At 38.4% G+C, this 23,887-nt stretch overlaps 1 protein-coding gene across 1 annotated transcript in view; it reads left to right on the plus strand.

Annotated features, from left to right (window-relative positions):
* The window catches only part of STK39 (serine/threonine kinase 39), a 340,812-nt gene that overhangs the window by 70,986 nt on the left and 245,939 nt on the right, over positions 1–23,887 (plus strand). Inside the window, exons 3-4 of the mRNA XM_006153572.3 lie at positions 15,596–15,704; positions 22,600–22,741. Of these exons, the coding sequence (XP_006153634.1) occupies positions 15,596–15,704; positions 22,600–22,741 (251 nt within the window). The remainder of the gene's footprint in view (positions 1–15,595; positions 15,705–22,599; positions 22,742–23,887) is intronic.

A 23,887-nucleotide genomic window follows, 5' to 3' on the forward strand; every position in this document is an offset into this window, starting at 1 on the left:
TAAGGAGTGCACCACCACACCCAGAATAGGCTAAAGAACCTTTCAGATGCAGAGCAGGGATTGGACTTTACTAATTCCAGCCAAGATGTTTCTTGAAGTCCATCAGATGTGCCCCTAGTAATTTCCACCCTTGCTCTGTCTGCCACCAAGGTTAAGGAAAGACAAGTTACAAAGATCTGCCAAACCCCAAAAAAGCATGAGGTGTTTGCTCACCGCATGTCCCCACACCTCAGACTCTCTCTCTTAAACGTGTCCCCACAATTCTCTTTCTGTCTCTCTGGTGAGCACACGCACCCTATTGCAAAAAATCTCTAAAAAATGCATTTTAGCTAAATAGTGATTATATCATAATACTTGGGAATAAACATTTTCCTTGGCATGAAATGAATAGCATTTAATTAAGCTAAGGCCTTTTCTGTGCATTCCTTTGAATTTTCATATGTTTTGGAGTTTGGTCTTTAACTGTGTCTTAATCTCTCTAGGTATAATGATCTCCATGGTTTATTTTCCAGGAGCCATCAGAGTGTTACTAGTTAATCTTACATTCCTAACCATCCCAACACAGAAGCTTTAATAAATTCTGAGCTTTGTTAATCCTGCATTTGTTGTTAACCCCACATTTTTCAATCTCATAGTGGTGTAAATGACTAATTATAATTAGCTTAACACACTGGGAAATAGTTATAGTTTTAGACTAGAACTTGTTACCTTCATAATTATGAAACCACCCTTGATGTGAGGCCTGAAGTAGGTGATAGGAAAACAAAGAGAGTTCTGTTCCTTGTGGAGCCCAGAGTCTTAGAAATGAGTCTCTCTCTCTCTCTTTTTAATTTGCCAGAGGGTGAGTGCCCTTGCAGAGAGAGACAGAGCAAGAGGGGGAAAGTGAGAAAGCACCTTCCATGGAAGACAATATGCCACAAAACCTTCTCCATTTCTTTCTCCTTTCAGGATTTTGGGCACATGTGCACATGTGCCCGGCATGATTTTCAAGAGCGTCCAGGACTCAGACTGTGCCATTAGCCAGCCATATAGGATATAGTGCCCTAACCACCATGCCACCGGCTGTCCCTTAAATGAGTTTCTTCATTTTTGTTTTGGGTTGAGAGATTTTTGAGCTGGGGATATCTTTCTGCACCTTTCCCCTTTGTTTGCCTAGAAATCATTTAGCAGATTGGTCAATAGTTTAATATTTTCTAATATATATTCGACGTGGGAGATTTTTGCCTTCCAATAGGAATTTAAGACTTGCTAAATGGGTCTGACCCACTGTCTTGTAGACTAATACATTCTATGTGAAGATGTCCATGGGTTTTGGGAAGAGCTGGGGTCTCTGATTTGTGGTCAACCTCAAAGGTGAGGGATGGTGCCCTACGACCCTACTTGACTTTTCTTACAGCCCTTTATAGGAGTAAAGAATTAATCTACCTTTTTGAAGTCATCTGTCTTTTTGGCTTCAATCACTAGGTGACTATAATGAATTCCATATCTATGACATAATCCTTTCTTTAATGTACCCTAAATCCCAGTTTTTTTTAAACTTCAGGGTCCTCTCCTTTATTTTATTCAGGGATTGGTGATCATTTTCATTTAGACAATACATGATGCTATGGTTTTTAAACTTTAATCATTTTCCTCTCGAAGTTGATTTCCCTCACACTCAAGTTCTCATATTTTTAGTTTGTCTTTGTTATGTCATCACTCATTTCTCATCCCTATACCTGCCTCAATGCTATAAAACTTACAGTTTAATTCTTAGGGGCAGGAGAACTTGCTCTCCTCCTAGGCAAAGTACTGTTTCCATAAAGAGAAAAGGAAAATATAGTTAAATGATTGATTACACTGTGAAATTATCTAACAATCATTAAAATATTTTAGCTTGTGATGGATAATAAATATGAACAAAGTTGTTGAAAACAAAAACAAAAACAAAAACAAAACAAAGCCTGCTAAAATGATTTGCACATGGTGGTAGAGGGAGGAGGGCTCTGGGTTAGGGACCTGCATTCTCCATTTGACTCCCTGGTAGAATTGCTGGCAAATGACTGGCCAAATCAGTTTCACTTCTTATCCTCAGTCTTTTATTTGATGAAGATTGATACTAGGTGGCAAAATGTATCTTTATCACCAAAGTCATTGATTATATTTAAAATTATTTTTAACAAAGCCCTTTTAAAAATCCCTTGAACAAAAGTACTGATTAGTAGCAAGTTATGCTTGAAAATTTAAGATATAGTGTAAAAAAATCCACTGTAATCCACTGTGTAGATTCAGGTACACAGTTTTCTTTATTGTGTCGATGAAAGTATTTTTCTATTCTTTTTAAATATCTCATATCTGTGATCATAATGAAAGAGTTTCTCAGTCATTAAATAGCCTCAAATGGGACTAATTGCCCCTTTATTCCTGTATCATCTCTTCTTTTTGAGAGGTTTTTGCAATAGGGCATGTGCGCTCACCAGAAGGACAGAGAGAGACAGAGAGATAGAAAGCGAGAAATCACCCCCAAGGGGGGACGGCCACGTAGCAATCCCTTTTCCTCCATTCTCCTCCCGGGATCGTAGGCACGTACACACATGCACCCAGTGTGAGTTTAAGCCACCAGGTCCAGGACTCGAACCACGGTTGACTACATGGGAGTTCAGTGACACAGTTGTTAAGCTAACTGCTGGTCCCATCTTCCTGTATCATCTTGATGAAGGTATTTTGCTCTATCTCACTGATGGTAGACATGTCAAGAACTTTTTCCTTGGATAAAAGCCATTGTCATCAGTTTGCTTTCTGCTGTGGTTTATTTTATTATTATTGTTATTATTTAATTTGCTAGAGGGTATGTGTGCTTGTTGGAGAGAGACAGAGGGAGAGAAGGTGAGAGAAATCGAGAAAACACCTCCCATGGGAATGGTCATGCCTCAATTCCTAGTCCTCCAGTTGTTCCTCCTTTAGGGATTTTGGGCTTACACACACACATGCCCAGAGTGTTTTTCAAGTAACCAGATCCAGGACTCAAACTGCATAGTTGGCTATGTGGGATCCAGCTGCCTTAAACCCTACACCACCAGCTGGCCCTATTTTATTATTTGTCCTTTTCTTTATCCCCTGTTCCCTTCCTTCCTCTTTTTCTCTTTTCTCTTCCCTCCTTCTTCCTTTCTCTCGCTCCTTCCTTTTTCTTCTTATAGGAGTGAATTAACTATGAATTGTAGGTTATTATTTTTTGAAAAGAATTATTTTATGTAACTTTATTTATTCATTTTAACTTGACCAGAGAGGGACAGAACTAGAGCAAGAGAGAGGGGGAAAATGAGAAAGAAGCCGCCAGGCCGGGACTTGAACCATGGTTGACCGTTTGGGAGTCTAGTGCCCTTTAACCCCCATGCCACCTATAGGCCCCAATTTGTAGGTTATTTTGTAGAACAATGCTCTAGATGTTTACTTGGTTTAATGATTATTTTATTTATTTTCTAGAGAGACTTTTGCTATAGGGGCGCTTTTGCTTGCTGGAGAGACAGAGAGACAGAAAGTGAGAAATCATCCCCCAGGAGTGATGGCCTTGCCTCAATCCTCTCTCCTCCATTATCCTCTAGGGATCTTGAACACACATGCACACACTCCGGGCATAAATTTTAAGCCTCCAGTCTGGGACTCGAACCATAGTTGAGTGGGAGTCAGTGACGTAACCATTACACAATCTGTTGGTCCTGGTTTAATGATTAAGAGAAAGAGTTGTCTTCTAACCACTATTTGTCACAGGCTTCTCTCATTTTTTATAAAATCAAATGATAATATATGGAAATATCTGAGTAGTTCCTCCAGTCTGAAAGTTTTTGAACTTTTCTTTTAGTTGAAGTTTAAGGGGAAAAAGAAAGCCCCAAACCATGTTTACATTCTTTTTGAAAATCTCTATAAATATATTGATACTTTTACAGATCTTTTTTTTACAGAAAGATTATGCTGATTAAATTTTTAATGCCTTGGCTTGCTTAGTATATTTATTTATTATTTTGTTGTGGGGTGCATGTGCTCACTGAGAGAGATAGAGAAAGAAAGAAACAAAGTGAGAAACCACCCCCACCCGTGGGTGTATTATGGCCATACTGCAATCCCTTCTCCTCCAATTTCCTCTTAGGATTTCTGGCACACATACACATGCACCTAGTGTGTTTCTTAAGCCCCTGGGTCTGGGACTTGAACTGCATAGTCAGAAATATCAGATCTATCTACCTTAACCACCATGCCATTGACTAGCCCCACTTTCAGCTTTTTAGGTCGACTTAAAACAGCAATTTGTGTGTGTGTGTGTGTTTTCTTTATTGCATCTGTGAAATTTTTTTCTATTCTTTTGAACTTAAGAATTTCTAATTAGTAATTTTTTGTTTTTAAAGAGAGATTTTTTGCTATATGGCTTGTGTGCTTGCTGGAGAGGCAGAGAGAGACTGAGAGGCCGAAAACAAAAAGTCACTGCCTGGGGGGACAGCCATGCCTCAACCCCTTCTCTTCCATTCTCCTCTTAGAATTTTGGGCATGCATGCACACATACTTGGTGTAAGTTTAAGCTACCAAGCCCGGGACTTGAACTGTAGTCAACTACATGGGAGACCAGCAACATGCTCATTATGCCATCTGCTGGTCCCTCTAATTAGTAAATTTATCCCAGCTCATTCCTCATCATATTTGAAAACAAATTGCATTTGGCTATTCATTATAGAGTATTTAATTCCCAGGCTATAGCACTGAATGCATGTTTTCTTACTGAACACAGTATTATTTTGAGCATTTGGGGACTCAGCTATTAAGTTTTTAACTATCATTTGACTCTTGCCACTTAGCTTTATAATTATTTTCATATGATCTGACATTCATGTTTATCCAAATTATAGTCCAGTTGAAGACACAATTAGACATGGAAAAAATTTGGATATTTTGAAGACATGAAAACTTTTTAGAAATTAGGGAATAGGGAGCCAGCAGTTGGCATAATGTCTGTTGCTGGACTCCCACGTGACCTCGGTTCGTGCCCCGGACCTGGTGGCTTAAACTCACGCCGGGCGTGTGTGCGTGCATGCCCAAGATCCTGAGAGGAGAATGGAGGAGAAGGGATTGTGGCGTGACCATCCCCCCTGGGGGGTTATTTCTCGCTTTCTTTTTCTATGTCTCTGTCTGGCGAGCGCCAGTGCCCTATAGGGACACAATTAGACATGGAAAAAATTTGGATATTTTGAAGACATGAAAACTTTTTAGAAATTAGGGAATAGGGAGCCAGCAGTTGGCATAATGTCTGTTGCTGGACTCCCACGTGACCTCGGTTCGTGCCCCGGACCTGGTGGCTTAAACTCACGCCGGGCGTGTGTGCGTGCATGCCCAAGATCCTGAGAGGAGAATGGAGGAGAAGGGATTGTGGCGTGACCATCCCCCCTGGGGGGTTATTTCTCGCTTTCTTTTTCTATGTCTCTGTCTGGCGAGCGCAGGTGCCCTATAGTGAAAATCTCTCCAAAAAAAAAAAAAAAAGAAAAGAAATTAGAGAATAAATGTTATATATGTTAAACTAATTTCTTTTCACAGCTCAAAATTTATATTAGCTTAGAAATATGTATGATTTAGTTGTAGAAAACAATCTTAATTTTTGGAATGCCACATTTAAATGTTACATCATAATTTATTGAGATACAAATTAAATATGTGAATTGAATTTACCTTTTTTAACTTTTAAATATCAGAGGGTACATGTATGTATGTGTATGAAACCGAAAGAAGGGGAAGGAGAGAAAGAGAGAGGACCCTCCAATGGGGCCAAGGCACACCGCAAACCTTTTTTGTCCACTTCTCTGTCCCATCAGGATCTTGGGCACATGCTTAGGCAGCCAGTGTGTAAGCCGCCAGGCTGGATCTCGAACCCCGCGTGGTTGCATGGGATCTGGCTCCCTCTGCACAGCGTTTAATCATTGTGCTATGGTGCTGACCCTGAACTTACTTTTAAGTACATCTTTAAGATTTTTAGAAGTGGCTCACTAAGATATCTAACATCTCACGCTATTTTTAAAAAAGTAAGCAAAAATTAACATTGCAAGACATTTATGCTTGGGAGCTTCTATGTTCTTAGTAACAGAGGCAGAGCACATTCTCATTTTCAGAGTAGGAAAAAAATGAGGAAAACATGCACAAATTGAATGCAGCTTTAGTTAGGTCTTAGGATTTTTTTATATATCACTTATTGATTCTGGAAATTGTATTTTGTATTGAGATCAATTATTTAGCCCTTTTCTCTATTATTCTACTTTCTTATTTGGTTTGGCTATTTTCAGAATTAATGAAGCTGCTGTGAAAAAGGAGGACTGTGGAATATTCAGGAGAGAGTTAGGGAGTTAATACTCAGAAGTCCTCCAGCACTTTTGCAGGACGGTAGTTCCTGGCAAAACTGCAGATGGCAGCCCATACTCAGGACAAACACTCCAAAAAGAAAAAAGTCATGTTTCACCTCATGTCTACATCATTTGATGACCAAGCCAGATACAACAGCCTTCCTAAAAGTTGGCCTTGAGATTTCTAGCAGAACAAGATGTCTGACAAGAAAAAATTCTTCCCATTTCTGCTTTTGATGATGTCTTCAACTTGACTTTTTCTCATACCCTGAATCACAGATAGATGATCAGAGAACAGTTGTTGATTGCTGAGTCTGACTTTGATTCTATGATGGTGGTCTCAGAGCTTTTAGAACCTCCAAGACATTGTTATTGTGGGTAGAAGAACATTTTTAGCTGACTGAAAGAAAATGGCTCTCTCTTATTGAGTTTTCTAACGGTATTTCAATGTCACTATTTCATTCCTTTATCTTATTGTTTTCCATCCTTGTTTCTTTTGAAGACTGTATCTATACCAGGGCCATCTACATTTCCAAGGAAGATTCTTTAGGTTTTTGTAGACCACCCCATTTTGTAGCATCAAACCAAAAAAGTAGGTCCTGGGATGCACTTTCTGTTTTGTCCACAAGCAGATACTTGAGGCTTTTCTGGGTCTCCAACTGCCATGACACTTAACACTTTTATAACTGCTCTAATTTTAAATACTCCTTTAGAAGCACCATTTAAAACTATCAAATACTGGGGCCAGCAGATGGTGTAGCAGTTGTCTTGATGGATTCCCACATGGCTGACCGCGGATTGAGTCCTGGACTTGGTGTCTTGAAACTCATGCTGGGCATGGGTGTGTGCATGCCTACAATCTTGAGAGGAGGATGGAGAAGGGACTGTGGTGTGGCCATTCCCCCAGTGGATGATTTCTCACTTTCCCTCTCACTGTCTCTGTCTCTCCAGTGGATCGCATGTACCCTAGTACAAAAACCTCTACAAAGCAAACAGACAAAAAAAAAACAAAAAACAAAAAACAAAAAACAAAAAACAAAAACAAAGTACTATCAAGTATTTTATGCTTCCTTTTTCCTAATTCCTTAAAAATATTTCCCTCTTCAGAATAGCTAGACATTTTCCATTTCTTCTTCTTTTTTTAATTAGCAGCAAGTATATGTATTCATGAGAGAGAGGGAGTGATCAGGAGAGAGGGAGAAAGCACTCTTCAAATGAGGTGTGGCCACCCACAATCTCTTTTTTTCCATTTCTTCATCTTGTAGGGATTTTTGGGCATACATGCACAAGCATCAAGTATATTTTTCAAGTTGTAGGGTCTGGGACTGAATCATGTCATCAGCCATGTGGGATCTGCCTCCCTTAACCACTAGGCAAAGAGCTGGCCTGACATTTCCCATATCCAATTGTGTCTTCAATTAGACTATATTTAGGTAAAGATAACATGTGTTCTTATACCAAATCACATGAAAATAATTGAAAAACTAAGTGGCAAGAGACTTTTGTTGAGTCATTCATAAGTGGTACAAGGCAGAATATTTGATTTACTTTCTCTAGAATAGGTTTTTATCTATTGGTGCTTTTCCTCTAGGAAGTACCTGCCTTTAAGACAGGAGAGAATCTGGTACATAAATGGCATGTCTTTTTTTTTTTTTGAGAGATTTTCACTGTAGGGCGCGTGCGCTCGCCAGACAGACAGAGAGAGACATAGAGACAGAAAGCGAGAAATCACCCCCCAGGGGGGATGGTCACGCCGCAATCCCTTCTCCTCCATTCTCCTCTTAGGATCTTGGGCACACATGCACACACGCCCGGCATGAGTTTAAGTCACCAGGTCTGGGACTCGAACCATGGTCAACTACATGAGAGTCCAGCGACACAACTGTTACGCCATCTGCTGGTCCCAATGACATATAATTTTTTATAATTAAGACAAAAATTTTCACAGTGACATTATTTATGATTAAAAATGGCAGTCCAGAAAAATGCATTATGCTTTTTAAAAGAACATTGTTAGTCTTTTTCTTCCATTTCTTGATTGACATTTGAAATTGCTGAGGTGTCTTTTTTGTTGTTTGTAAAATCCTGCTACTTACAATATTTGGTTATTTATAAATATTGATCAGACTACTCTTTGAAACAATGCTGATGTTATGGAAGTCCAAGTTAGAGGACAATTTCCAGAAATATTTTGATTTAAACTGTCCTGGGGCCAGCAGGTGGCATAGTGGTTAAAGGCTCTGGCTCCCACATGTCTGACCACAGATCAAGTCCTGGACCTGGCAACTTGCTTTCTTACTTCCTCTCTCTTTCTCTCTCATTGGTCAAATTAAAAAATAATAATAATAAATGAAGTTAAATAAAATAATTATTAAAAATTAATAAAATGATTAATCCCATATTATTTAAGGAATATTTTAAATACTTGAGGTATTGCATACATTTAAAAAATGTATTTATGTGTCTCTATTTGGAAATACGTTTCATTTGTTAATATTAATACTTGTAAATAATATATACATTGATTCACCTTCTGGATTAAGTTGGAATGTGAAGGTGTGTCTGGGAGCTAAATGACCTTTCACCATTCAGCTGGAATACAAGAGGCATCTCTGCACTTAACTTGAAGACAGTGCTTTGCAGCCGTGGTTGTGTGGAGAATCACCAGGGAACTTTAAAAAATTTGTTTTATTATCATAATCTTGTTTATATTACATTGCATCACTATATCTTTACAGTGTATTACATTTCTTTTTCCAGAAGGAATACCATTCATATCAGTAAATACAAAGACATTAAAATTCCCATCATCATCCAATAGCTTTTCATTTTTTTCCAGATTATTATTAGCATTATTCCAATTATTTTTTTAAACATTCAGTCACTATTTATCATTTTGCTTGTAAGAAGACTTTACCCAACATGAAATAATTCTCAGACCTGTCCAGTTGAGAATACTATACACGTCATCATCAACAGGTAATAAACCGTATCTGAATCACACTAATGTCATTCCTCTCTGTTTGTTTTCTTGCTATCCTTCTCCATACTTTTCTCTTCTCCCACCCCGTTCCACACTGTCTTATCATTACTAACTGTTTTCACTGCTTTCATGCCCTCCAATATTTCATTCCCAGGCTGTATCCTAAATTGATTTACTTAGCCTCCCTGAGGCTGGGACCCAGGAATTACTATTTTTAAAGCCCCCTCAGTGATTTGATGTGCAGCCAAGGTTGAGATCCACTGCTTTAGAATAAAATTAGGGAAAGTATCTCATTTAAATTTAACTGCACATATGTTAGAGTTTGAGTAACTTTGATTTCTTTCTTTTAGATTTTTGCCAAAGGGTGCATGCACTTGCTGGAGAAAGACAAAGACAAGGAGAGGGAATGTGAGAAATCACACAATAGAAGGAATGGCCACACTGCAGTCCCTTCTCCTCCATTCTTTTCTTAGGGTTTTAGGCATGCACGCATACACACCCAGCATGTTTTTCAAGCTGCTGGGTCCAGGACTTGAACAACAGAGTTGGCCATGCGGTATCCAGCACCCTTAGCCTCATGCCATCTGCTGACCCAGCTCTGATTTCTTAACTAAAGCTAGATAGGCTATTTTTGCCACCATTATTAGATAAAGAAAAAAATTATTTAGGATTTGCCTAAGTTATGAAAATATGCTAAATTAGTTTATTGGGTTGTTGGAAAAGTCATGACATATTTTTTCTATGTTTTTCTTTGCAAAAATGTGTCATGACTTCTCTTTTTTTTTTTGAGATGTTTTTGCTATAGGGCGCGTGCGCTAGCCAGACAGAGGGAGACAGAGAGACAGAAAGCGAGAAATCACCCCCCAGAGGGGATGGCATGCCGCAATCCCTTCTTCTCCATTCTTCGCTCGGGATCTTGGGCACGCACACACACGGGCCCGGCGTGAGTTTAAGCCACTGGGTCCGGGACTCGAACCACGGTTGACTACATGGGAGTCCAGCGACATAGCCATTATGCTAACTGCTGGTCCCTGTGTCATGACTTTTCTGACAACCCAGTAATTAGTATTTTCAATTCAGAATTCATTTCAATTCTTTTCTTTCAGTAACAACATCTCTTTTCTTTGAGTGTTTGTGAATTTTACGGGCTCAGGGACTAAACATCAGATTCTAACTCTTTCCTAGTTCTTTTATTTTCATTCTTGTATTTTTCTCTTTTTTTTTCCTGAACCCTTTGCATAAGTATGTTCGAGGCAGCTTACCAGCACACATCAAGTATGACAAGGTGCTATTAATTAAACATAGGGTGATATAATTAGAGGGTGAAAAGATAGGGACAATGTAGTCAGGAGTGAAGGCAAAAATCCATAACCAAATGACTTATCCATACATTATAGGAAACTCCTTGAGCAAGCAGGGCCTATGAGTGTATCATGTGACATTTCTGTAAGAAAAGGTGAGTGTTGCTGCCAAGATCTCCTTCTCTCTGTATCTTTGAGACTTTGAAATTTGGGAACACTTAAAATTAATGATCAGTAGGAGGATGCTCACCCACAGTGAAGGAACTGAGACAGTGAGAGGAGACTGAATAACTTAACATTTGCATTACATGCTAGGCATTTTGTAAGGAGTTTTATAGATCTCATTTAGTTTCTTTCAGAATAATCCCATGTAGCTGATCATATTAATCTTGCTTTATAGCAAGAGAAACTGAGGCTCACAGCTGTTGGATAATTGCCTGTGTAATCAAGCTAATAAATGGCAGAGCTCAGCTTCAAAGCCAACCATGGTGTATAATCCTTAAGTAATTCCTGGAGCGTCAGATTCTTGTGAATCACAGTCCCTGCTTGTCCTCAGTACTGTTTATAAGAGAAATGCTGTTTTGGAGAGAAGGAGAATAAAGGCAGTATAGTAATAAAAGAAAATTTCTTATAAATATTTAAACATAGTTTTTAAGAAATATTTTCCAGTTTTTGAAAATTATTTTATTTATCTTTATTTATTTATTTATTTAAATTTGACCAGAGAGGGACAGAGTGAGAGAGGGAAGGAGAGAGAGACAGAGAGAGAAAGAGAGAAAGTGAGAAAGCAACCCACCAGGTCTGGGACTCAAACCATGGTTGGTCTGGTGGAAGTCATAGTCCTTAACCACCACTCCACTCGCCAGCCCCAATTTCTTCTTCTTCTTATTATTATTATTTAAAGTTTCCTCTAAATTCTTTAATATCTCCAGGGTAGGATATGTTTTTTTTTTTGTTTTCTTCACCAAACCTAGCATGTCCCACATAACAGTAGTATGTCCTGTTCTGGTTTGGTAAGTTTTGAGGGCTTTCTTACTACCCCAAGATAGGTTGATTTTTTCCACTTTTGTGAAATTTCATTTGTGAATAATTTCAGACGAAGCTGCGTGAGTGGAGGTTAAATACCATGCTGAATATAGCGAGTTTTGTTCTTGATGACATGTCTAAGTCTTACTTCACTAGACTTCTAAAGGAGCCATGGTATTTTATTTCTTGACTGTATTTTTGGCAAATGCGTTGCCTGGATTTTAGTATTCTGTGATTTCTTTCAACTCTGACCTCATCTTTTTCTATCTCTGTGAATTTTTTAAAAATTTTATTTAATTTTATTCATTCATTCATTTACTTTTCATTTGACCAGAGAGAGAGAGAGCAGGAGAGGGAAAGTGAGAAGGCAAGCCACCAGGTCTGGGACTGGAACCATGGTCCACCATGTGGGAGTGTCCAGCGCCTTAACCATTATGCCACCTGCTGGTTCCCCCCTGTGAATTTTCTACCCTTTCCTGTTGTGAAATTCAGATTACTTTAATACCACCATCTCTCTTATTTCTCACTTGGCTTCCTTCCCCCTCCTCAAGTCAGTCTTGGCTAGACAGTATGATTGGGCTTGTCCTTCTAGTTGGCCCTTTTTAACCCTGTTACCTTCATTGTGGCCATTGTGTTCCTTTCTCTCACATTCCCTCAACCCTTCAAAGCTCAGTCTACCACTTTGCCATTCAGAGTCTGGTTCCTGGGCCCACAGCAGCAGCATCACTTAGAAGCCTGTTAGAAAAGGCAATTCTCAGCCCCATCAGAGACCTACTGAATTAAATTTGCATTTTAACAAGTTCTCCAGGCGATCTGTGTGTACCTTCCAGTTTGGGAAGCACTGCTCTAAATCACACTTCCTCCATGGATTGTGACCTAATTAAGAGAAAAGAGCATTAGTACCCTTTCATTCTATAGGAAGGACTGGATAAAAAGTTATCATGTCAATTTGTTCATCTTTGGGCAACACTTTAGTCGTTTAAAGATAGGAACAAAATATATGTTTGGAAATAAAAGACTTGGCCTAACCACATGGATGACGTTAGGGTGTTGGGAAATGATTTGATAATATAGTGAATAGATAGTTACCAAATAGCAACCACCATGACTATTTAGAAATGATATGGAGGAGATTGTTTCATGGGAAAACTATTTCATTTAAGAAATGTTTATATTTTTCAAGTTTTCACTCTCTTGTATCTCACAAAAAAGCAATTAAATGGAAGGTTTATATATAAACTTAAATAAGGATTAGATAGGCCAACAGAGGATCTTATTTCTTCTTTTAAATGTATTTCCACCCCATTTGTGGAAATATTTCTTATTATGAGGGGTCAGTAATAGCATAGGTCATATCCAAAGATAAAGTGGCATATGTGTTTTTTTCCCCAGGATGAGTTTCATCGTGTCCTTAAGCATTAGAGGCTCTACTATATAGATATAGATATAGGAGTAGAGGCTGTGGACCCTCAGCCAGCAAGAAAGAGGGACAACAAACATGGAGGAATAATACGAAATTACGTGTAGTTAGGCGGATGCTCATCCACTTTCAGATCCCTCGTCTCTTCTCCTTTGTCTTTCTTTCTTTCTCGAAGGTTTACTTGTTTCTTTCATGAGAGTGATCGAGAAAGATAAGCACCCTCAATAGGATTGTACTCTATGATACCCATCTAGCCCTCCCAGTCAGCCTGGATCATGGGTGTATGCACTCCCAGAGTGTACAAGTACACCAGGAGACCAAGTCCATGATCTTCCAATAGGGGACCCACATTGCTTGAGCAGTGTGTTACGACGTGCCCTCGACATGGCCTCCACCTTCTCTTCTATCTGTGCATGTGCTGCCTCTGTAGTAATATTGGTGGGGGCAGTTCTAAGCTCCTACTCCCCGCTGCCTTTTTAAAATTCCTTAGAAGTTTCTAATATCCAATATCTCTAAGACCCAAAGTTTTGGAGAAATTGAATTTGGTAAGTTATAGCCATAGGTTATCTAAAAAAATTTGATGTGTGTGTGTGAGTGCACACACACAAACACACACACATAACTTGCTCACTGGAGTGTCAGAAAACCTGATACTCTGGGCGGGAACTGATACTCTCTCATCCCTATGCAAAGGGCCAGAGAATATGTTTTTCCAGACTCTAACCTAACCTTCTATGCGAAATAATTTCTTTTTGTATGGACATTGGTTGTTTATTGTAAATTTTGATTAATAATTTAAAAGCCAGAAAGGCATTTACTTGCACTGAATATAAAATGGTGAGAGTTTAGAGCATACCCACTTTCAAGAAGATTATTCTCATGTCTGTGAGCAACTGGGACATCTGTTTGAAGTGGACCCTACCAAAAGCTGCAGGTTTTCCAAGGGGGCAGTCCACACTCTGAGCAGATACTAGTGGGGTGAAACAGGACTGGCCTAGCCTGTGTTGTATTTCTCCTTCAGAAGCATCTTGTGGTATCAGAGCCTAACCTGGGAAACTGGACCTCAGGTTTCAGATCTTCAATTCAGTAATTACCAAATTGAAATGTGTTAGTTTTAGAAAATCTATAATCAGCGCAGTAGATGTGGGAAATGATGAAGGGAAAATGTATATAAAATGACAGGAAGTTAGAAAAATTAATTTCTTAGAAGTTTATCTTTGGTAAAAAGTGCTTTAAATAAACACACACACATACACACATTCACACACACACACATACACACACACATAGGTTGTGCCCATGTGTTACATTTTGCAATATTCCAAGTTGTCTGATTTACAGGATTTTTTTTTTTTGCTAATTCGAGGATTAGGTAATATTGGCTATGTGAAGAGAACAGCCCACATTGGAATGTTCTAGTCAGGGAACTCAAAGTTAACTAGCAGCTTATTATTAATGAAAATATTTATTGGATGTATAAATACACTCTTCTTTCATCATAAATGACTGATAGCATAAATGAGGCTTCTTGGATAACTTGTACTTGTGGTTTTTAGATAGAACTATGAAAATGAGTTATACTGGGCTAAAACCTTTGATTGAGGGTTAGCATTAGACTGAAGCTTTATGGTAATCATCTGGCAATACCTACACAGCAAACCAAAACCAATGTAAAATTGAGTATTGCAGAAAAATATGGTTTATTGAAGGTTTCCATTTGTCTTATTTGAAAGCTTTACTGTTTTCTGTCTTTACACAAAACTTTTTTCTCTATAGCAGTGTTTCCAAAATGTGATCCACTGAGCATTATTTTTCTGCATTGTAAATATGGATTAAACTATGAGTAGTTTATCTACTTCAGGACTTCTCAGAGTGTTTTACTGTACTAACATTTCCTGTGACTCCTCAGAGTAAGATATCATATCTCTTATTTCCCAAGTGTACTTTACCTAAAAAAACTGCTCTTCCCTTTCCTTTCTTGATGGAATATCTATCATGCAACATAGTCTGGGAAATTATATTCCAGAGTTTTCATATGTATTTTCTCATTTACCATCATAGCAGTTCTGAGAAACAGAGACAGTTTGGTTGTTCTTTTTGGATGAGGGAGGCACTCACTACAGTTCAGGCTGCCATAAGGATATAAGTCTCCTAATCACCCCATGTTTTATCTCTCTGTTGAGGCTTTCAATTCAGGTAGGACGCACTCAGTTATGATGGCAGGACTTTTTGATGGCAGGTAGGGTCTCTTGGTTGATATCTGGTTGATAAGCTGATCTGAAGTTCCTCTGTCCTGAGATTGGTCTACAGAGCTCCAAGGCCTCCCACAGAGCACATTCTAATTCTAGCAAGGTGGTAATGAAGGTAAGTTAGTCCTTCTGTGATTTCTTTGAAGTAATGGCTAAGGTAGCCCACCAGGCATGCTTTTGAGTAGGAAAGCTACCTGGGTACTTGTGTTTTGCTTCCCACTTTTCACCCCATGGTACTATGTCATATTTTGCTCTTTTTATAGAAAGAAATTCAAGCCATGAGTCAGTGCAGCCATCCCAACGTAGTGACTTATTATACCTCTTTTGTGGTAAAAGATGAACTTTGGTTGGTCATGAAATTACTAAGTGGAGGTAAGTGTTGTTTGCTTGTTTTCTTCTTTTTTCTTTTTATTGGAACCAGCATATTGAATAAGACTTTAGATTTGATCCTCTCACTCCTATGTTTGAAAGTTTTATATGGTTTATTATTGCCTAAAGAGGATTAAGTCCAGATTTCACAGCACTGATATTCAAAGCTATTCATAATGAGATTGAATTTCTTAGAGTATCTGTGTCCTCTTCTCCATGTACAAACACCCTTCCACTTATGATGGAGGTATGTCCAAGTAAACCTATCATAAGTTGAAAATATCGTAAGTTGAAAATGAAGTTAATATGCTTAGTCTACTGAACATCCAATCACACCCACAAAGCACTATTTTTCTGCTTTGTAAATATGGCTTAAACTATGATTAGCTAGTTATTAAACTATAACTAGCCTATCATAAATGCACACAGAATATTTATATTAGTTTACACTTGGGCAAACTAGAACACGAAGCCCATTTTATATAAAGTGTTGCTTAGGTGAGTATTTTATAGAAATGATGGCGTGTGAAAACACAGAATGTAAAAACACAATATCCCAAAACTGCTGGCAACAGAGAGCATTGCAGTGTATTGGCTGCTACCTTGTCATGCAGCTAACTTGGTGCTATGGTTCACTGTCCCCTCCCCAGGATTGTGAAAGAGTATTGTGCAGTATTTTGCTAGCCTGAGAAAAGATCCAAATTCAAAATTCAAAGTACTATTTCTTTTGAATGTATCTCTTGTATGCCATATTAAAGTGGAGAAATTGTAAGTTGAGCTACCGTCAGTCCTGGACCCTCTATATTAAATACCCGAACCTGCTAGGGATAAGCGAGACCATCTAACTGTCTTACACATTTGTATACCTCCAGGCCCTTCCTCAGTCTTTGATGTCCTTTCTCCTTGTGTTTAAGCCCTAAAAGGTTATATCATCTCTGTAGCTACCATTTACTCTTCAAGAAAGTTAGTATGTCCTTCCTTCTTTAAACTTTTCCTTTTTTTAACAGTACTCGAGTCCTTAAAACATTGCCAGATACTAAATTATTTCAGTGGTACTTATTAGAACTTTGTGTGATGATAGAAATGTCCAATAGCTGTGCTGTTTACTTTCTACCAGTCACACCTAATTCTTAAGCACTTGCAATGTGACTAAAGTGAGTGAGTTTCTGTTCAGTCTTAACTTATTTATATTTATTTATTTATTTATTTTTAAGAGAGATTTTTACTGTAGGGCATGTGTGCTCACCAGAAAGAGAGAGAGAGACAAAAAAATGAGAATTCACCCTGCAAGGGGAGATGGTCACACAACAATCCCTTCTCCTCCATTTTCTTCTTGGGATTTTGGGCATACATGCATACACACCAAGTTTGAGTTTTAAGCCTCCAGGTCTGGGACTCATACCACAGTCAACTATGTGGGAGTCTAGCGATGTAACCGATATATCATCTGCTGGTAATCTGAGTTTTAACTCACTTATAATTAAATCACCTCCTTTGGTTATTGGCTACAATATCTATATAGATTAATTGTGAACTTTGTGAAGAATGCACTGTTTAATGCACTTTGAATTCATCAAACCTAGTGTCCAATGGGGGCCCAACAAATGTGGTTTCAATTGACATGGAAAGAAATGTATGTTAAATTATTTGTTTACAGTGTTGATCAAAAGTGGCACCATTCTCAAGACCCCTTTATGGCTACTGAGAACTAGTGATTTCAGGAGAATAGGAGAAATGAAGATTTTCTGCTGATAATTCAGCCTCTATCCCACAAACTCACATGGAGAGGCAAGGGAGCATGCCTCAGAAGACCCCTTCATGGCTACTGAGAACTAGTAATTTCAGGGGAATAGGAGAAATGAAGATTTTCTACTGATAATTCAGCCTCCAGCCCACCAACTCGTGTGGTAGGAAGACTTTCAAGCCTCCTGTCTCTTTCTCTGTCTTTGTCTCTCTCTACCTCTGTTTCTGTCTCTGTCTTCTCATTTTTTGGTAGTTTTTTTTCCTTTTTAAAATTTTTTAAGGTATTAGCCAAACATCCAAATACTATTTGGGTTAACATATTCCTCAATATCTACTGAATCTGCTGCACAAAGAATCACAACGGAACAAAATAAATTCCAGATTACCTCTTTCTGCATGCTCCTGAATGTTCAGATTGAACTTCAAGTTTGGGAAGAAACACACTTTCCATCAGATGACTAGAAATTACCACAGGACCACAAGAAATATGGGAAAGCAAGAAAATACCTCTCCTCCAAGGAAAAAGAATAACTCCTCTTTATCCACAGACAGTTCAATGGAAATCACTGAAATGTCTGATAAAGAATTTAGAAAATTCATAATGGCAAAGCTAACAGAGATGGAAGAGAAGAGAGACAATGAAGAGCAGAAGAGAAAGGAAAAAGGAGCTTATAAGTCCTGGGAGGAGAGGAAATTCCTGCAAGATCTAAAAGAGGAATTACACACTTTACACAATAATCAAATGTAACTGTTAGAGATGAAGACTATAATACAGGAAGTCAAAGTCTCTCTTGAAAGTATTAAAAGCAGACTAGATCATACAGAAAATAGAATCTCAGATGTAGAAGAGAAAATTGCTGGCCTAGAAAAATCCACCATGAAGACTGAGAAAATGGCCCAAAAATTTGAGAATAATATACAAGAAATACTAGATAGCATCAACTGTCCAAACATCTGGATAACTGGCATCCCAGAAGGTGAAGAGACTCATAAGGGCATTGATAATCTATTCCATGAAATCCTGCAAGAAAACTTTCCAAACCTAGAGAAGCACTCAAAGATCCAGTCCCAAGAAATACAAAGGACCCCAAATAGAATAAACCCAAGAAGATCTTCTCTAAGACACATTATAGTCAGACTGACCAAAACCACAGACAAAGACAAGATAGTAAGATTGGCAAGAGAGAAACAGCAAGTTACCTGCAAAGGATATCCCATCAGACTAACAGCAGATCTCTCATCGGAAACAATACGAGAAGGAAAGAATAGGAAAATGTATTCAAAGTGTTAAGGGAAAGGCAATTTCAATTGAGAATACTGTACCTAGCAAGATTATCCTTCATATGGGAAGAAAAGACACGAACATTCTCAGATAAACAAAACCTGAAAGAATTTACCAGCACCAGACCAGTTCTCCAAGAAGTTCTCAAGGGAGTGCTATGTCAGGAAAATTAAATGCAATTGCATAGAAATAAGAGTTCAAAAATTAAGAAAATGGCCAACTTAATTGTAGGGACAAGTCTGGAGTTGAATATTATATCCCAGAATTCAATTGGGAAGACTAAACCATAACAGAAGACAGATTAAGTACATGAGACTGAACTGTGAAATAGCATTCTGTGACTTGACTAAAATATTGCTGCTTTTCTTCTAGGCTTTGCTGTCTGTGTGTGTGTGTGTGTGTGTGTGTGTGTAGGAAACTAGAAATGGAAAATTATTGATGATAACATACATGATTAAGCCACTATGCAGTATATTCTGGATGGGAAACCACTTTTTGTATGCTGTGACAATGATTAGGAATGAATGTAAATTAATTAACTTAAGAAAAAGTTTCAGGAGAAAAAAAAGAAACAGAAAAACTGTTTTTCTTGAAATTAAAAAAAAAATGCATATTTGTTGACTGGAGTAAGCTATATAGTCCCAGCTAGGTGCTACTTTATAGAATGTTCATTCTACTCACTGAGGTTTATGCCTAAAGCCAGACTTGTGTTCATGGATATGTATATATCAGCTATGCTTGCTATTGGAAGTATTTAGATTAATTAAGTTCATTAGCCAATAAATAAAATGGGGGAAAAGGCATAGAAAGCAACCATGGATACCACAGACGATGCCACAGACAGTGTGGGAGGAGGGTGAGACATGGCAGAGGGTGAGGATAGGTAATCAAGGATGGCAAAATTAACAAAATATACAGGAAACAAGAAATGGAAAATTATTTATTGCCGGTAACACGTATGTTGATGTGCTTGACTGAGCCAATATTCAGTGTATTCTGGATGGGAAATCTCATTTTGTTTGCTGTAATGATGTATAGTGAATAAATGTAAATAAATAAATTTAAAAAAAAAAAGTGACACCATTCTCATTCTACTCCTGTACCAGGGGTGGGAAAGTAGAGGGGAACTCTCTGCGTCTCTGAGGATACATAAGCCACTAATGTTTTTTTTTGAGAGGTATTTTTTTTTTTTTTGAGACTTTTTTTGCTATAGGGCACGTGTGCTCGCCAGAGAGACAGAAAGCGAGAAATCACCCCCAAGGGGGGATGGCCATGCAGCAATCCCCTCTCCTCCGTTCTCCTCTCAGGATCTTGGGCACACATGCAAATGTGCCCGGCGTGAGCTTTAAGCCACCGGGTCTGGGACTTGAACCGCCGTCGACTACATGGGAGTCTAGCGACATAGCCATTACGCTAACTGCTGGTTCCTGAGAGGTTTTTGCTACAGGGCGCGTGCGCTCGCCAGGCAGAGACAGAGAGACAAAGTGAGAAATCACCCCCCGAGGGGGGATGGCCACACCGCAATCCCTTCTCCTCCATTCTCCTCTCAGGATATTAGGCACACATGCACACGTGCCCAGCGTGAGGTTTAAGCCCCTGGGTCCGGGATGCGAACCGCGGTCGACTACCTGGGAGTCCAGTGACATAGCCATTACACTAACTGCTGGTCCCAGCCACTGACAATTTAATTTCATGTCCTGGTATTTTATTTATTTTAATCTTTTAAAATCAGTATCAATTAGGGAGTGATAATGATAACTATTAACTTCATTAAACACTTTGTGACTAGATCCTGTTTAAGGCAGTTTGCTGAATTTATCTCAATTATTCTTAATGTCATCCCTGAGCAGCCAGTGTCATGATCTCCTTTTTCAGAAACTACACCAAGCTCAAGGTAGATAAGGGGCTTGCCTATGATTACACACATGACTGTTGGTGCTGGAATCTGTGACTATAGAATATGTTTCCTTAAAACCCACACTATACTACAGGTATTATTGCCTTTGTTTCACAGGGTTAGGCATTGGCACTTAGAAAGCCCATGTGATGTCCTCAGTAACATTCAGCATACTCACATCTCTGGTGTGCTGTTTTCCTTGGGCATCACTTCCTGTGTATCTTTCTGAGACATGAAGTATGGCTTAGGTACCAAGGAGGACAGTGTGTGGTCCGTGGGCAATGTCAAAACTGGGATAGAATTAACATGATAGAACCCAGTTTAATCCGCAGACCATACCAGCTAAGGCTGACTGGAGGGACACACCTTAACATTTTTTCTTTCTTCTCCTCCCTCCCCCCAATAAACTCTCTTGGATGCAGTAGAGGCCCAGAAATGAGATGACGAAGGCTTTGTAATTACCCTGAGTCTACTGTGTAGGTCTCATCAGGGAGCCCTGGAGAACTTAGGTCTATTCTGTTCCCAGTCTTCTGCAATCCTATTAGTCATTGTTTCCTTGAGTACCCATTTGGTTTTTAATTAAAAAAGAGAAGAGGGGAGCAAGGAAAAGAAAGGCGGTTTGCCAGAGTTGGACTGCAATGTTTAGTGGCTAGACTGCTCTTTCATTCTGCTAGACTGTGCTTTGCCCACAGGAAGGATTCCACCAACTCTAAGGACACAAGCAATCCTGGTGACCTAGGACCCTGAATAGTCTCAGATACTCTGTTCGAGCTGAAGATTTTACCTTAATTAATCTTTCATTTTTACAAACTTGAGAATAACTTGTAATTTCCCAAGGATATGATAGAGTACTCATTGTCTTTTTGAAAGAGTCCAGTGTAGTCTCCCTGGGCTTCAGGTCAGAGGAACAGGTTTTAGACAGGTTTCTGCAGGGAAGGGGTATGTGAGCAGATGTAGACTCTTGCTTATTTATCTTTCAGTGGCCTCAAAACGCATGCATGCCTAGTACGGTGTGTCCTTATAAGATAAAATAAAATATTTTTATAATTATCATTGGCTAAATAAGCTAAAAATCTGACAGGGAATAAACAGATGTTTTTATTTTTTTCTCTCTCTGATGGGAAAATTGTGCATTTGGTTTATTTCATACTGTTTTATCAAATTGAATCTCCTAATGAGGGGTAGGCAGCTAATCTGGTGCAATAATATCTGAAGGGGAAACTAAATCCTCTTAGTTAATCATGGAGAGCCTAGAGCCAAATTCAGGTCCTGAGGTAAGCCATTTGTTAACTCTTCAGAAATGTCGAACTTCCAGGTAATTACAGCTTTAAAATGACCCAGAGGTTTGGAATATTAATTACTATGTGTTGAAACATGGGTTCACAATGCCAAGGATACTAGTCTGTGTATAGTAACAAGTACTAGGTATTTATATCTCTATTATAAAAAGTCAGTACATCAAGCATCAGATAACTGAAAATAAAGATTCCTTGAGTTATAGAAAAGAACTTTTGGTTATAAGCAATGTCTAGAGGCAAAATACTTTTTACTTTTCTCTCTTCACCTGTGTTTCAGTGTTAAGGAAGAGCTATGGGTCTCCCTCACAGCAGTTCGGGGCTGTCTTTTCTTCTGGCCTCTATGCCTTTGTCAGTGTAGACATATTGAACCCTCTTTGGAGTCTTTATCTAATTATGTTTCTATGAAGTGACCCTGAACAATCTCTGGTTCCTGACCTGGAATCCCTCTTTTTAAGGTCACACTGAGAGTGCTCTTGTAAACTTGGGATTTAGTTTCTGGCCTCGAGGCTGCCATTCAATTGTGTTTTTGCTTTGGGAATATTTGGATTAAATAAAGAAGCAAACAAAAGCCATAGTCTGATGTTTCTTTAATTTTGTAAATAGTAGAGCCCTATTCTGAAAAGATATGAAGGTACTACTAAACTTACTTTTTAAAAATTATTGTGTTTGTTCATTTAGGCTCAATGTTGGACATCATAAAATACATTGTCAATCGAGGAGAACATAAGAATGGAGTTCTGGAAGAGGCAATAATAGCAACCATTCTTAAAGAAGTTTTGGAAGGCTTAGATTACCTACACAGAAATGGTCAGATCCACAGGTATGTCCTCTGCAAAAATGTCCAAATTCAGCAGTTCTTTAGCCCTAGTTTAAAATAAGTTTTATTTTAAAAGATTTTTTTAAGGGTTTTGCCACAGGGCATGTGTACTCATCAGGAGAGTGAGAGAGAGAGGTGAGAGGGAAAATGAGAAATCACCCCCTGGGGAGGATGGCCACCGCACAATTCCTTTATCTTCCATTCTCTTTCAGGGATTTTGGGCACACAACACACATGCCCAGCATGATTTTCAAGCCACCATGGTGGTGACTCAAAATAATTGGCCATGTTGGCTCAAACCATGATCCAGGGCCTTAACCACTATGCCACCTGCTGGTGCCTAAAGAATTTTTTAAAATGTTGCTGGTAGATATTGACATTACTTCTAACTTAGATGGTTTAAGTAGATGAAAGAAATGGGAATACATGTTGATAAATTATATTGGTGTCCTCATGGTTGGCTTATCTGTTTTTACTGACATAAGAGCAGAATATAAAAAGTGTGGACTTATTAAGAAAAAAATCAGTTAACATAACTACTTCTGAACCATACTCAGTTTAGCTAGATAGCATCTGTAACTTTCTAATATAGGCAAAACTATTTTAAGTATTGTAATATTGTTAATTATTTTTGACCTGGTTGGAGAAGGAGAGGACACTAATTTCATCTTTTGTGACATAAAATGCTAATTCTCTAAATAGCTAAACAAGATAGAATACGAGCACCTTATGTTTGAAATAGGTTAGAGTTACGTGGACTCTTACGAATTTTTTTCAAGTAAATAACCACTTAACAATAATACTTATAATGTAACTTCCCTACCTCAAACTATAAGTGATACCTACATAGTTGCAAAAACTAGAAAAAACATATTGCTTTAGGAATCAAACTTATGAATTATACATTTTCACCCTTCTTTAGTTTAAGGTAACTCTGCACAGCTTTTATAAATGATGAAATATCATGTAGCAGATTATATTAGTATTTATAATCATTATATACCCAGAGAGACTGATCAAGTTCATGTTTAAGAGGGTGATAGGATTAATTTGGAATTGCACTACAAAGTAAAATGTAAATGGAAGTAAAATGGTTTTACATAGACTGGGTTTTAATTCTTGATAAAATGACAGTATTGTGAGTTTATC

Source organism: Tupaia chinensis, unplaced genomic scaffold (assembly GCF_000334495.1).
Source record: "Tupaia chinensis unplaced genomic scaffold, TupChi_1.0 Scaffold000381_1, whole genome shotgun sequence".
Taxonomy (NCBI): domain Eukaryota; kingdom Metazoa; phylum Chordata; class Mammalia; order Scandentia; family Tupaiidae; genus Tupaia; species Tupaia belangeri.